Raw genomic sequence first — 15588 nt, forward strand, 5'->3', positions numbered from 1 at the left:
CGTACTTAAAATTTTTCAATTTTTCAATCTCTCTAAAATTATTGATAATTCCAATTACGTTAATAACGTTTAAATTATCATTAATGTTTTACGTTTAGAGTTGATGTTGTTATTAATTAAAAATAAAATATATTAAAGAGCAATATACTGTATTTTATAGTTTATAGTATTTACTTTTTTACATACATACATAAATGTAAAGACTTTAATGATATAAATATATTTGGATTGAAAGTATACAATCTTCGTCATCATAAAGGAGCACAAAAAAAAAACAAGTATATATATATATATATAGAGGTTTTTTTTTTTTTTCTGTTTGTACCGTTAGAACTAAAATAATTGATTTCTTGGTCATTAGATTAATCGTATTATCGTAAGTTAATTCGATAAGCAAACTCAGTCTCTTATTTAGTTTTACAATTAGCTTATTAGAGTAGAGTTAGTAGAATATTTCTTACAGAGACAAAGCTGATACACATCCCTGCTGGTGATCATTATATTTTTACTGACTGTGACTTGTTGTTAATGAGGATAAAGTTATGAAGAAATTCTTTAAAAAACTTGATAGTTAAAAAAAAAAAAAAAAAAAAAAAAAAAAATTTATATTAATACAAAATATTCAGAGAATCGAAAACTACCGAGTTTATAAATAAATAATAATTTTAAATAACTGACGAAAAATAATTTCACACATTAATTCAATTTTTTGTTGTTTTTTTTTTTTTTTTTTTTTGCTGAAAAACTTTTGTACGTCTTTTTATGAGTACAAAGTAAGATTAAAACGTTAAAACTATTTCGATGATTGATAATCTCGGCTCTGATGAAAAAGAGAAAAAAGAAAAGAATTTTCATTACTTTTTATTTTTAAATTTGATTTGTTAGTTGTTTATTTGTTGGGCGAGTGCTCTACCCGGATAGGTTTTTAATCAAAGTTACGATTTGTCGGTCGAAGATAAAAAAATAAAAATATAATAATGTATGCTTGGAGAAAATAAATATATATATAGTTATATGTGAGAAGCCGTCATTTTTTAGATCTTGCTGGTAAAGTGATCCCTTATTGGAGACAGCTGAACCCTTACTAGTGTTAGCATCGTCTATAAATTGAAATAAATTCTACCTATCGATTTATTAACGAAATTTTACACCAATTTTTTTTTTTTTCTTCTTTTATTCCCTTTCATCCACTATTCTCAATATTCTACAGTTCTTTTTTTTTTTTTCGCAGGTTACTCAATCCCGTCCGTAAAAAACTTCAACACAGATAACCAAAGATAATCCTTTAAACGTTGAACGTCAAAAAAAAGAAAAGAATAAATTAAATTAGTGACCAAATTGAGAAATTACTCAGTGAATAAATTGATCTATATTTAATAGCAATAGAAAAGAAAAAAATCAGGAAAACGGTTGACCCTGAAAAAGCCATACCTGCAACTTCCCAATAGTTTCATAATTAAGCACTCGAAATTGCACTTAATCAAACTTTATGCAGAAAATTTTCCGAAAAACAATTTAGTGTGATCAGAATTACTCTTAACGCCATTATTTAAGGAGTTGTGGCGACTTTTATCGTACTAAAGTCAAAAATTTCAATTTTTGGTTCGTCAAATTTTCTTCAAGTCCCGATATCTTCTAAAGAAAAAATATTTCGCCATAGAACACAAACGTTTCTCGTAGGAAATTCACCGAGGAACAATTTGGAGTGGTTAAAATTGCATTTAAAGATCATTATTTAAAAAAAAAAAAAAAAAAAAAAAAAAAAAAAAAAAAGATTTGCTTAACAATTAAATTTTATCTATTAATAGTAATATTTATGATAATAAAATTATTTAATGTTTTTCTAATACTAGAGTTAACAGTTCATTGATTGATGTTAGTAATATTCTTGGATCGTCAACTAATCCAGCCCCGACCATTGCTCCAGTAAAAAGCTGAAACGAAAAATTATATCATTTTAATATTAGTGTTTTTTTGTTTCGACAAGCATTTAAAAAAAAAAAAAAAAAAAAAAAAAAAGTACCTGTTGCGTAAGAAGTTTGGCTAACTTTGGATCACTTGTACTTAAATGGTTTAATTTTTTAATAATCGGATGATTGACGTTTATTTCAAATCTGGGTCTTAGTAAACTGTATCTCATCTCTTCGGTTAATTTTTGACTTTGTGTACGAATAAAATGTCTCGCGTTAGCCATATCTTGAACGGTAACAACGCAAGGATGATTTTCTAAGCGAGTTGTCGTTTTAACTTGAAACGCTTTTTTAAAAGGACACTTTTAATGTAACCAAGTAGCTTGTCAATCTCCTCTTTGTTAATACTCTGAGTTTTTTCCGTTTCAGTGTCCTGGTGCATATCTTTTTCAACTGAAGTTAAAAATTTCATGTCATACTGACCCAATTGCATCAAAACTAATTCATCGTAAGGCTCGTAGCAAAACAAAACTTGAAAATCGCGTTTCTTGAAAGATTCATAGTAAGGTGACTGTTGAGCCAATTCGCGATTAGGCGCTGCAAGATAGTATATGTCCTTTTGATTTTCCTTCAAATTTTGACAGTATTCGGGAAAACTGATGACCTCGCCCGGAGGTTTTGATGAACATTCAAATCGCAACAGTTTAGCAATAGATTCCTTCTCTGACTGTTGATTCGAAGAAACAATTCCTTCTTTTAAAAACAACCCGTAATCATTATAAAATTCGTTGTACTCTTTGGGGTCTTTTTTTGCTTTATCATAAAGAAATTTAAGAGCCTTGGTTGTCAAGACATCGCGTAATTTTGTTATCAGTGCGCTGTTTTGTAATAACTCACGACTTAAATTAAGTGGAATATCTTCAGAATCGACAACTCCTTTGACAAATCTCAACCATTTCGGCAATAAATTATCTGCTTTACTCTTAATAAGTACTTTTCGGCTGTAAAGAGCTACGCCAACTGAAGTATCACGGCTCATTTCAAAAAGTCCGGGCTTGTCATCAGGAAAATATAATAGCGCACGAATACTCAGAGGGACATCTGTGGTATAGTGAAGAATAAATCGCGCAGCGTCAAACGAGTTAGATATAAATCGATAAAAATCACTGTGCTGCTGAGCAGTTACTTGTTTCGGATCCAACATCCAAAGTGGTTCAATAACATTAATTCGTTTTCCATTTACAAAAATTGGACTACCGACAAAATTACTGTACTTTTAATAATAGCATTTAAACTCGACTCATCACTAAATTCACGACAGTCTGATTTCAAGTGAATTATTATTTTTGTTCCAGGTTGAACACCTTCTGCTTCAGATATTTCATAGGATCCCGTTCTAAAGTAAAAACAAAATAAAATTAGTAATTTCAATTATAATATTAATTATATAATTAGGTAATTATCTACCCATCGGATGACCAATGAAGTCCTTTAGCATCTTTATTGTAAGATTTTGTAAACAGTTGAACTTTATCAGCAACCATAAATGCACTGTAAAATCCTACACCAAACTGACCAATTATTTTAGTATAATCATTAGACTGTTTTTTATCTTTTAATTCACTGAGAAATGCCTGAAAGTAATAAATTATTTCAATAAATAAATGAAATAAATTATTTTGATAAATAAATAGTTTACCTTTGAGCCCGAACGTGCAATTGTACCTAAATTCGAAATTAATTCTTCTCTAGTCATTCCAACGCCAGTGTCTTGAATTATCAAGGTACGATTTTGCTTATTTGTTGCAATATGAATTTCTAATTCACGATCTCCACCTTCTTCAGTAGATAAATTTTTACTCAATCTTAAATAACGTAATTTTTCTAAAGCGTCACTGGCATTTGATATCAATTCGCGTATGAAAACCTATAATTTTTTAAATAAATTTATTATATAATTATTTGAAAAAAAAAAAAAAAAAATTTTACTTCTTTATCGGAGTATAACGATTTAGCAACGATTTCAAGCAGCATGCGAGTTTCAGATTGAAATTCGTGTTTTGCTCCATCACCTAAAAAAAGACGACAATTTTTATTAGTTTATTTGTTTAATAAAAATACAATTTTTTTTTTTTATTTTAAAAAATTAACCTGTAGGTTTTTCAATCTCTTGTACGATATTATGATAACTTTCTTGAGCTGGATTTTCAGCCGTTTGCGATGACAACAATCGCACATTACAACCAGTAGAATCTAAAACACATAACCTCCTCAGTTTATAGTTTTAAAAACTAGATAAATATTAAAAATTTGTAATTTTTTAAATACGAACCCTGAGCGTTTAAATATACTTGTGGCTTAATATACTTAAAACTTTGGTAGCTTTGTAATATTCTTGTAAATTGAGCAGCGTGTCTAAGTCGATTGAATACCGCCATGTTTTTATAGCAATGCTTTTACTTATACCAATTGTCCCATATTTTATAACCATTATTATACCGCACGTATTATTATAAGCACGTGCAGAAACTCAATACAAACCAATTACCTGATCTTCAATTGATAAAACGGATGCCTATTTTCTTTTACTATTTGGTATACAGTTATTGCCATCTATTGATTTTTATAGAAACTTAAATACTAATATCCTATGTTGATAAGAGTTTTTTCCTTCAGGATTTTAACTTTAACCCTGATAGCCAGCGCTTTCTCAGTAAGTGTTTACTCCCAGCAGTTACGGTTAAGTTATACATCAAGTTGGCGGTAATTCTTCACTCAACAACAGTTGTAAGCAAATTGACAGAAATCTACGGCCGCAACTTGAATACAAGTTAACAATCAAACTTGTAGTTAAATTTCCTTTCAACTTTACTACAATTTGAAGGAAATACTTGTACAGCAAGTTTTGACGTCTATTTGCAGAGTAAGTTATAGGTAACTAATAGGTAATCGCTCGCTTTGCCAACTCTTTCCGTCAAGTTTGCTTCAAATTGCGGACGTAGATTGACAGTAAGTTATAGGTAAGGTGGCTATCAGGGAAGCCTTACCCGCGCCCGTATACGATCATCTATTTGTTCCAAAGCTGGAACTGCTGGAACTCTAGATATCTGAGTTCCTTTTGTAGAACAGAAAGAATTTAATATAAAACTCGCAATCACAAGTAATATTTCCTATTCTATCTGATGTAGTAAGATTTTATTTTATTGATTGTATCTATTGGATCAATCGTTAGATGTCTTAAGCTCCCTGCTTTCGAGTAATTTTCGAGTATTAAATGAATATATGATATAAATATATAATAATACATAAAAGATGAAATAAAATAGATTATTGATAATCCCAGAGATTGATGTTAATAATGTTAAACAAATAATGAGTAAAGGTATGACAAATAGGGAAGGTTAGAGTGTGTTTAGAGAGAATCAATTAAGGGATGACATAAATCCCCTGGTTCAGTACTGCTACTGGTAGTACTAGTACTGGTAGACTTGCTGTTGCTGCTATTGCTGCTGATGCTTGTGACGTTGGTTGAATCCGTGAATATCGCCAATACCGTGAATATAAATCAATGAAGAGATTACGGTTGATCAGCCATTTAATTTCCATTTTCCTCTCGCCTACAATCAACAATACACTATATATATACTATTAAACACTATCAGCCCCATTATTGCTGTGGTAAACTGGTAAATCCTCAATCGGCATTAACGCTTGCTCAGCTTACTTAATTAAATATATAATCCTTCATTTGGATCAATCTGACACACATTTTTAAACATTTATCTCTAAAATAAAATAAAATATGTTATATTTGTCTGTTTATTGTCAGTATAGTAATTAAGACAATGCTTAATGATACAGCTATAATCCGAAATATGGCCCTTTGTTTTCTTGTTCTCTTGTTCCTATTTATATCATCCCCTTTATAGTCTTGTAAGATTGAGGAATTCTTGGATACTTATATATTATATATTGTCCCTTGTTCTATTTCGGTGATTCGGTGTACGTACAACAGATTCGACCGTTATATTTAGCAGAGCGTCTTGGTTGTTATCCTGACCATACTAAAACTCGACAAACCCGACAAATCCAACAAACTCCAGGATCGAGGATTGAGAATTGAGGATCGAGGATCGCTCGGTCCCGTCATTGCCAACCAAGTTTATGACCTAGACCAGCGCCCATAAACTCCACAAATGGTAAATCTACCGTAATAAGATCATCCCACCCGAAAATGATCTATCGTTTGCTGCAATATATTACGATTGATATATATATATATATATATATATATATATATATATATATATATATATGAATAAGACTAACTAGAACACACTGACCCTATGCCCCATTATAAATATATTATTTATTTAAAATTATAATTTTATATATAGCGCCACCTTTAACCCAGGAACAAGGTCTATTATTTTATTTCAATTTAATGAAGAAATTTATAAAAGGTTATACTTTTTCAACCATCATATTATATTATTCTGTTATTATTCTTGAAAATTTTAATTACTTTAACTTATAAATGTATTGACGATAATTTTTAAATAACTTTTACATTGAGAAAAACTTTCTAATTAGTAAATAATTTGAATAGATAAAATCTAATCTGGCGATAGTGTTTGTAATTACTGTATTATGATTACTACTTTGTATAAGTTGCGTAGATAAATTTACCTACAAGTTGAGTGGTCAACCAGTGTCATTTTTACAGTTAAAAACATACATCGCTTATTTCTATTTCAAGTTTATTCACCAAACAAATTACTTATTGAGTAAAAATTTTACAATGAATTTACGAAAATCGCTTGTTTTTTTGTTAATCATGATCTTACTATCTGTGACTATTTCAGCCAAGATAACTGGTAAATATTATTCTTATTTTTATTTTATTATTATTATCATCATCATTATAATTATAATCTACTAGTAGAGTTTGATCTATTCCTTTGTTATTTAAATTAAGAGATTTTTTTATAATTATTAATAAATAATTTATTTTCACAGATAATAATGATAACTATGATACAATTTTTCAAAATTCACTAATAAGTAAATTATCAGCTGGTATTATAAGTATTTTTGATGGATTCCGAGGAAGACGTCGAAGGAGATGCCACTGGATTGCTGGTCGTTGTCGTCCGCCAGCGTAAAATTGTAGAATTCAAAAATACATATACACAATTATTTTAACAAATGTCTTATGAATTAAATTAAATATTAAGAATAATTCAAATCACCAATAATAATAATTATAACTAAAAATATGAGGAGTGAGGAGTAAAAGTGGATGAAAAAAAAATATAATAGCAACGCAACGAAAGAAAAAAAAATAACTTGTGTATATAAAGATAGTGGGAAAAAATGTTGATGAAAAAAAAAAAAAAAAAAAAAAATAATAATCTTTCTACTCTGTTCTGCTCTGCTCTACTTTGCTCTACTCGGGATCTTTTAAAATCCATCGAAGCAGACCAACCCGCCACGACCGTCTATATATATATATATATATATATATATATATATATATATATATATATATATATATATATATATATATATATATATATATATATGTCTGCTGTATAAAACTGTACGGATTGTGTCCTGTGTGTCGAGAAAATAAAACGAAAAAACATTCTCTATCGTGAGATGTATTATCTCTTCGAAATATATAACGCAACGCTTCTGCTCACTTCTACTCACTTTTTATTATTATCCTCATTTTAATCTTCTGGTATGACCTTTTTTAGTTTAAGAATTGTTTTCAATCAGGGATTAATTAATAAAATTGAAATAAAAATAATAAACAACCGCTATGATATAAATAAGTCCATCATTATTTTATTGAGTTTATTATTTTAGATATTTAGGTCATTAAAGTATATAAATTAATTAATAAATGAAAAATAAAAACATTATATCATTCAAACTAAAAAAAAAAAAAAAAAAAAAAACACTAGTGACGCGAGCCGTCACGCACTAACGCATCAACACTGGCTACCGGTTGAAGAGATTCGACATTCGACGGGATTTAGAGGGCGCGAGAAAGAACGAGAAAAGAGAAAAGAGAAACGTGAAACGTGAATCGAGAATGTCGAGTTGGAATGGCAGAGGTAGAGATAGATATAGAGGCTGAACTGGTAAAACTGGCTGAATCGAGAGTAGTGGGTGGTAGAGAATGATAGAATGATAGAATAGGATAGGCAGGCAGGCAGGCAGTCAGACAGTTAGGCAACCAGGGGGTGTTAAAGCACGAGCTGCCAAGAGAACGAGGAAGGGGGGAAAACCCCAGAGAGAGAAGAGGTACAGGATTTTACGCAAGGCTGGCCACGAATGGACGCGTCTCCCGTAGTTCTGCCGCTGACAGCCAGGAATTGGAATTGCATTGGCGTCGCTCGATAGTCACCCATCCAACTCTCACCAATCCAACTATCCAACTATCCTGCTATCCAACTATCGAGCCAGTTTGGGGTTATACTGGTTATACTGGTGGATTTTAGGCCTTCATTTTACGTATGTTATAGGCCGTTTGCCTGTTTTGCTCATCTGCTTCAATTTATATTCTTTTTTTCATCATTCCTCTGAATCTTTAACCAAATCCAACATTCATCTTATACAAATAATCTAAATCCACTTGAGCATTGATAAAAAAAAACATATATACATAAAAAAAATGACATCCAGGTAAGTATTAATGGCTAGTTTTTATTTTTTTATATTAATCAAAACGAATCTCATCGTGGATCATTTAGATGTTTGGTATCAACATGTAGACGTTACGATTGGATATAAATCGGACGGCAGATTGATGGGAATGCTTGTGTAGAGAAAAAGTTTTAGCCACCAAATACCGGATATATATCAATGTATGTATATGTATTTACGAATAAGGAAAAAAAAAAAAACTAGTCACAGGGAAGAATAGAAAAAGCGTTACTGCATTGTTCGTCTCGATGTTTTTCAACGTTCGAGAGATTGGATTTTTTTAATTTTAAAAACAACAGCATATCCATTCTGGCGCCATCACTGCGGTACGGTGTGTCTACAGGAAACAACCAAGAGCTTTTTTACCCTATATGTATAGATAAACTCGCACAATAGATATCTATTGTCACACTTTTTTTTTTTTTTCCACCAGTTATGAAACTGATTCGAGGATAAAACTCAGCGGTCTGTCTCCTAGTATAAATCTCTGAATACTAGATTGTGGCCACCGGTTTATTTAAAACTACTAAAAAGTCATTCTTTTTTATTATTTTATTATTACCTTTATCGTATTTTTTTTTTTTTTTTTTTTTTTCTAATTAGAAAATTTTATCTAGTCTAGTAAATAACAAAATACTTAATAATAAACGATAATGTGTATTTACTATATTATATTATATGACGAGTTTATAATCCTACAAAGTAAGAAAAGTGACCGACGAGCACCATCTAGTAGCTTTCTCGGTTGTTCTGTATGATACAACTGAACGAGAACGGGGCCAGTTACACGGATCATCTGACAGAGACGATCGATCTACCTTCTGTGTATGTGTATCAACGACGGCAACAAGAAGCTTCTCAGCACTTGGCAAACTACAGAAGCTCCTTGGCGCATCAAACTATATATATATATATATATATATATATATGATTACTCGTTACTCGCCTTGATTCACCATAAGATGATATCCTCCTTATCAGTATCCTCATTGGTTAACCATTATTTCCCATCGATCTTTATAAACGTGTCGTTTAGTCTAATAATCCCGTTTTACATTTAACATTTAACCTTCCTTTAATTAATCTATTAATAAATTGTAATTAACCCATATACTTTAATTTTAATAGCTCATACTCTTCGGAATTTAATTATCGAGAGTGCATCATACCACCAAAAATAGAAGGTAATAAGTTATCAAACCAATAACTGTTACAATATCCTGATCTTGAAAATAAAAAATAAAACAAGTAGTACAAGTAGTTGATTAGTCAGACATACGGAAATTTTATTTTACGATAAATACTGGAACAATAAATCTAATATTTTATTTTTAGATTATATTTATTATTTTTTTCCCTTTTGAAGGGTCTAACTCGTTAACCGAGGGCTATCGTGACGTTGATAAAATATTCAATGAGCTACTTTTTCGGCTCTTTATCAATCGTTCTTTACCCCTTCGACACCTCGCATAACTTATACGATCTCGTTATTTTTATTTTTATTTATATTTGAGAAAAAAAAAAAAAACGATTCAGTTGAACCCTTGGGTTATAAACAATCTGTGTAGGTATATTATTAGATGGCAATACGTCAAGTCCACTCATAATAGGAATATAAAATATAACATGTATATATATATATATATATATATATATATATATATATATATATATATATATATATATTATATATTTGATGATATTTTTATTTTAAAAATAGGGAAAAAAAAAGAAATGAGGAATCTCATTTTGAAGCGTATGTACCAGTGAGCTGCCCTCAGGGAAGGAAAGAAAGTGCCAGCACTGCCAGCAGAGTCGAGAAGAGCAAAAGGAGTCTTTACAGAGTCTACAGGATAAAGAAAGAGTTGGAGGTGGATTCTAAAAAGGAAGAAGAAGGAAGAAGGGAGGTCGAAAGGCGGAGATTAAGGGCCAGGAGATGAGTTTGTTAAAAAGGCAGAAGCGGGACAGCACGCATCAGAAACATCAAAGAGACAAGACGAAATGAAATCCAACCTCTCTTTCCTTTATTCCAGTCTGCGCCATCTTTTTAACTTTATTTTTTTAATCTTTTTATCTTTTTATCTAGTACGATTCTACTTCTGTGTCAATGTATTTTATACTTAGTTTTTAGTTGTAACTTTATGTTAATTTTTAATATTTACAAGTGTTTGATTTTTTTTAACTTAATTAACATCCACTAGGTTATCTTTAACATACAAAATTTAATTATTATTTATTGATAATGTATGAGTTTTATATAAGAGTTTAAATATCGATTTTAATTAAAAATGTTATCAAGCTGTTATTATTATAGTTAGCTGGATGAGTCGCGTTGTTTAACAATTTATTCGAGAGAATATAATTCAACTCTATATCCAGAGAATTGTTGAGAAACTTTACTTGGTTGTGGAACGTAACGGATAGGATGAGACTAGTGCTTTTATGAATTCTCGGACTGCGTGGGCGACTTGTGTCTGAAGAAAATCCTTGTGGGAAGCATAACAGGCTTTAAATCTTCTTAGGCACTCCTCGCTGTACTTTCGGTCTCCATCTACAGCAGTCTACCGTTATACTTTTATTCAAAGAGGTGTTGGTTAAATATATTTCACAGAATAATTGTATATAGTTAAAAAAAAAAAAAAAAAAAAAAAATAAAAAATAAAATACGTGGATTCGAAAACATATTTTGAAAAAATTTAGTATTACTGTTATTTTTATTATTATTTATTTTATCTTGTGATTCTTAGAGAACTTTTTCAGGGTCTTTTCCTCCTCATGATTCCTCGGTAACTGCTGAGGAAAATTTTATCTCGAGTACAACCAGGAAAGATGTGGTGGGACTATAAATATATATTCAAGAGAAAAGAAACTACCTCTAGGTATCCATAGTAACCGAACGATACTAGATAGTATCGTACACTACACCGCAGACAATACAAAGATATAAAATGATAAAAAAAACGATAAATACGAACGAACTGTTGAGGTTACCGAGACCATTCAGGTATATTGCTCTCAACCAAAACACTTACTTTTACCCTTCTCTTTTCCCTCTCACCCCTTCCCCATCACCAAGTGAATCTTGACGATATCGTTATCTTCGTTCGATAAATATTCACGCATCACTTGATTTTTTCTTTTACTTAATTTTTTTTATAAATTATTTATTGAACTCATTAAAAATATAAAATAAATTTTAGAATCACAATAACGAGAAAAAATTATTTATAAAAACTCCCTAGAACCTAAAAACAGAAAAACCGAATAACGGAATAACTGAAAGCATATAGAAAGCACACTCACGTCACACGTGCTATCGATATATGTTTCAGACGTAACCGTATTACAACAATTTAACTTGCGTTTGATGAATTGTTTGCACGTGTCACTACTAAAATATATATATATATATATATATATATCCATGTTACAATAGTTACATTTAATGTTAATTACACGGTGATTACGCTGTTACACTTATCATATCATTTGGATTAATATTATTATAAATTATAAATAAATGAATATAGGTACAAATAATAGTAATAATAATAATAATCTGAATGGATAAAATGTAAATAAAATACGTTTAGGACAGTTGCATATTTGTGGCATTGTCGGCTCGTAAATAATGTACTGCATGATGAGTATATATAAAGATATAAACTGAAAAAACAAAAAGGCAATAGCCAAAATAACGAACAAATGTACCTATCACTTCTGGTACATAAAGCCGTGTACACGCTCACGGGTCGACGGATGCCCAGATAGATGTGCGATGTATACCATGTATATATCATGTATATACGATGTATACTATGTACCTATATAACCGGGAGTTGGGAATAAAAATGCTAAAATAAAAACTAAATAAATAAATAAATGAATAAATAAAATAAAAATGTATAGATACACAGGTAGAGCTAAAATTTACACGCGTGGTGACTATGTGTGCTTTTAGAAAATAAACCATTATACCTCCTTTTATTAACTTAAAATTATATTTTATTATCATTAGATCATTGAAAATAGAAAAAAAAAATAACAGTGACGTATTTAGTATTATTGTTAAAAAATTCAAAGTAAAATAAAGAAAAGAAAAAGAGAAAAGGGACTGGACTGTATAATATAATTCAGTAAGTTTATGACTGGCCCGAGGGAGCGATGGTGGTTTGCATATACCAAGGGTAGGAGAGCAGAGAGGGTAAATTTGTACCATACTTGTATATCTATGGAAGAAGAATAAGAGTAAAGGGAGTTTGTCGGTCGGCCGTATTTCTTGTCTGGTGAGCTTTATACAGTAGTGCGCGGTGCGTTATGACCGGCGAATGGATTATCGTTCCTCCTATCCATGTTTCTCTTGCTTTTCATTCGTTTCTGATCGTCTCTCTGTATATATATTTACTCTCACTATATAATAGAGAGTAAAAAGAATAATAATAATAAGAAGAAGAAAAAGATATAGTGCCTAGCCGTTTCATGGAACGTCGTTTTCTGCCACACGGCAAAGGCATGCAAAGTAGGACGATTCCCGAAGGAAAAAAGCTAAACCATTTTATTTTTATCCGCAACAACTCAGCTTCATCTTCTTCTTCTTTTTCTTCTTCTTCTCCTTCTATTCATCCTCGCTTAATATGTAATACTACTAACTATATAAAAAACTCTGTACTGCAGATAAATAAACCTTATATCTTATATACTTATTGTAATAACATATATATTATCAAAAACAATATAACAAATATAAAATATATGTATATATATATATATATATATATATATATATATATATATATATATATATATATATATGTATTAATTGTTTCTTATTTCTTGTGGTTTCCTCCTACTAGTTGACTGTCCCGAGGCATGTGTATTATCCACGTGGTAGAGAGTCAGAGCCGTAGCCAGAACCAAAACTAGAGCATGTGTATTATTACCGAGATGTTGAACAAGCTCTTTCACTCATACTGTATACACTACATATATACAGTATTATATTAGTCAAGAGTCGAATAGCACAGTAGCAGTATAACAGTATAACAGTATAACCTTCCTCTCTCCACATAACATATTGGTCGCCATCATTGAACTCACTCAGCTGGAATTAATTTAAATGTTTTTTTTGCTCTGCCTCAAGCAACCTCTTTAACGTTTGTCTTATCTCGCTATACTCAATATACTCAATATATATTTTGTTTCGAGCTAACATAATAATAAACACAATCAATTATTCTCTAATAAATAAATACAGATAAAAATCGAGTATGAGGTATGAGAAAAAATTAAGTAGACTCAACGTCATCGACTTGGTCATTACCAAATGCTAATTTTTATATTTCACGAGCAATCGATAGCTACTAAGTGAGACGTGTATCACGCTGTTTAACCAGTATAGTGCATATATAGACATAAAGGTATATACATATATATGTACACCAGTAGGGTGTTTAACGGGGTGAGAATCGTTTGTGTCGACACGCGTCTCGTTACGTGTCGATCGTTCTTTTTTTTTAACCGCCTCACTCTTTTAACTTTGTTTGTTTTTTTTTTCTTTTTTTTCTTTTCTTTCCATTTTTAATAATAAACTCTTTGTTGGTATTTATCAACTAAAAATACTAATGATAATTTTTTTTCTTCGAGATATATAAAATTATCTCGAAAAGTATAATGGTAATGATAATAAAAATGTATCTTTTGGCAACGAAAAAATGACACACGCCGGGTTGACACTATCCGCGATACTAAGTAGGTTTTTATTAAAACGTGTGATGAGGAGGAGGAGGAAGGGTGAGGGGGGGGGATAAAAAATAAAATAAGTAAAAGGGAAATAGCCGTTGTGAATAGAGAGATGAAAGGTTTGTTGGCGAGTGCATGGTGGATGATGTAACGATCACTACAACAGAGCTGAGGGTGTCTAAAGTGGGTGTCTCGTTTTCAAACTATGCAGATAGATCTATATATATATATATATATATATATATATATATGTACAATGAATTGTGCTTTACCAGAGGAATCGAGGGATCCTGTGACACGTGACTGCTCGTGTCTGGTGCTTTGGTACGTTAGTACGTCGGTACAGAAGGCCGTTATAAATAAAATAAAAGTATGGCTTATGTGTGTATAATATAGATATATAAATGTGTGAAATCGGGTGTCCAAGTTATTATCATCAAGCACCCGAGAGCTCAAGAGAAAAGAGAGATTGGCTGTTTTACTTACACACAAGAGTAACTGGATACATTTATATCTTTATATTCTTAATTCTTATGTAACAATATACATGTATATATCTATATATAACTGTGTCGATGAGTTATTGCCACGCGTTGACTTTTACTTATAGGGGTGGTGTAGTGTATTCACTTCTAGATACTAAAATTGCTCTTTGCACTGTGTAATTCGATTTGATACGTTGAAAATTATCGTTATGATTAAAACGGCAACAGGACAACACATCAGACAGGTTTTATTGTTCCTCTTATACTAGCCAACTTTTGAATCCATTCTTTATCAGATAGACACGTGTCATAATTGACAATTATAATGCCTGATTTGAGAATCCCAGATTATGTTAGATTTATCTTACTCAATCTTTATGCTACAAAAAAGTTTCATAAAAATATAAGAATTATTATTATAAATTATAATAAAAAATAAAAATACTGTTATTGTAATCTTGGGATAATATTAATTAAGAGCATTTACAAATGAGTAGTTTGCTGGAGTAATTAAATGCTTCGCATTAGCTTACAACTCACACGGCCAGTAGGTTATTACACAAGTTTATTTCTACCCTCTCGTTCTCCATCTCTAACTCGAGCTCCAGCTTCAGCTCCAACTTTCAACCAGTAAATATATATATATATATATATATATATATATATATATATATACATATATAATATCTTGGTGGTAGCACGTGTGTCTCTAAAAATTTTTTTATTTGGTTTTATAA

At 30.6% G+C, this 15588-nt stretch overlaps 1 protein-coding gene across 1 annotated transcript; it reads right to left on the reverse strand.

The window, feature by feature from the left end:
- Window positions 1–1775: 1775 nt before the first annotated feature.
- Window positions 1776–4379, reverse strand: Trap1 (TNF receptor associated protein 1). The gene is given in 9 exon segments (XM_074252005.1): window positions 1776–1934; window positions 2024–2265; window positions 2268–3188; window positions 3191–3306; window positions 3378–3544; window positions 3610–3837; window positions 3900–3982; window positions 4062–4163; window positions 4243–4379. Coding segments are annotated over 9 exon segments (2067 nt in total). The 5' UTR covers window positions 4349–4379; the 3' UTR covers window positions 1776–1832.
- Between the last annotated feature and the right edge of the window lie 11209 nt (window positions 4380–15588).

The sequence above is a fragment of the Cotesia typhae genome, unplaced genomic scaffold (genome assembly GCF_013202065.1).
Source record: "Cotesia typhae breed Kobodo isofemale line unplaced genomic scaffold, CoteBio_Ctyphae contig_83, whole genome shotgun sequence".
Taxonomy (NCBI): domain Eukaryota; kingdom Metazoa; phylum Arthropoda; class Insecta; order Hymenoptera; family Braconidae; genus Cotesia; species Cotesia typhae.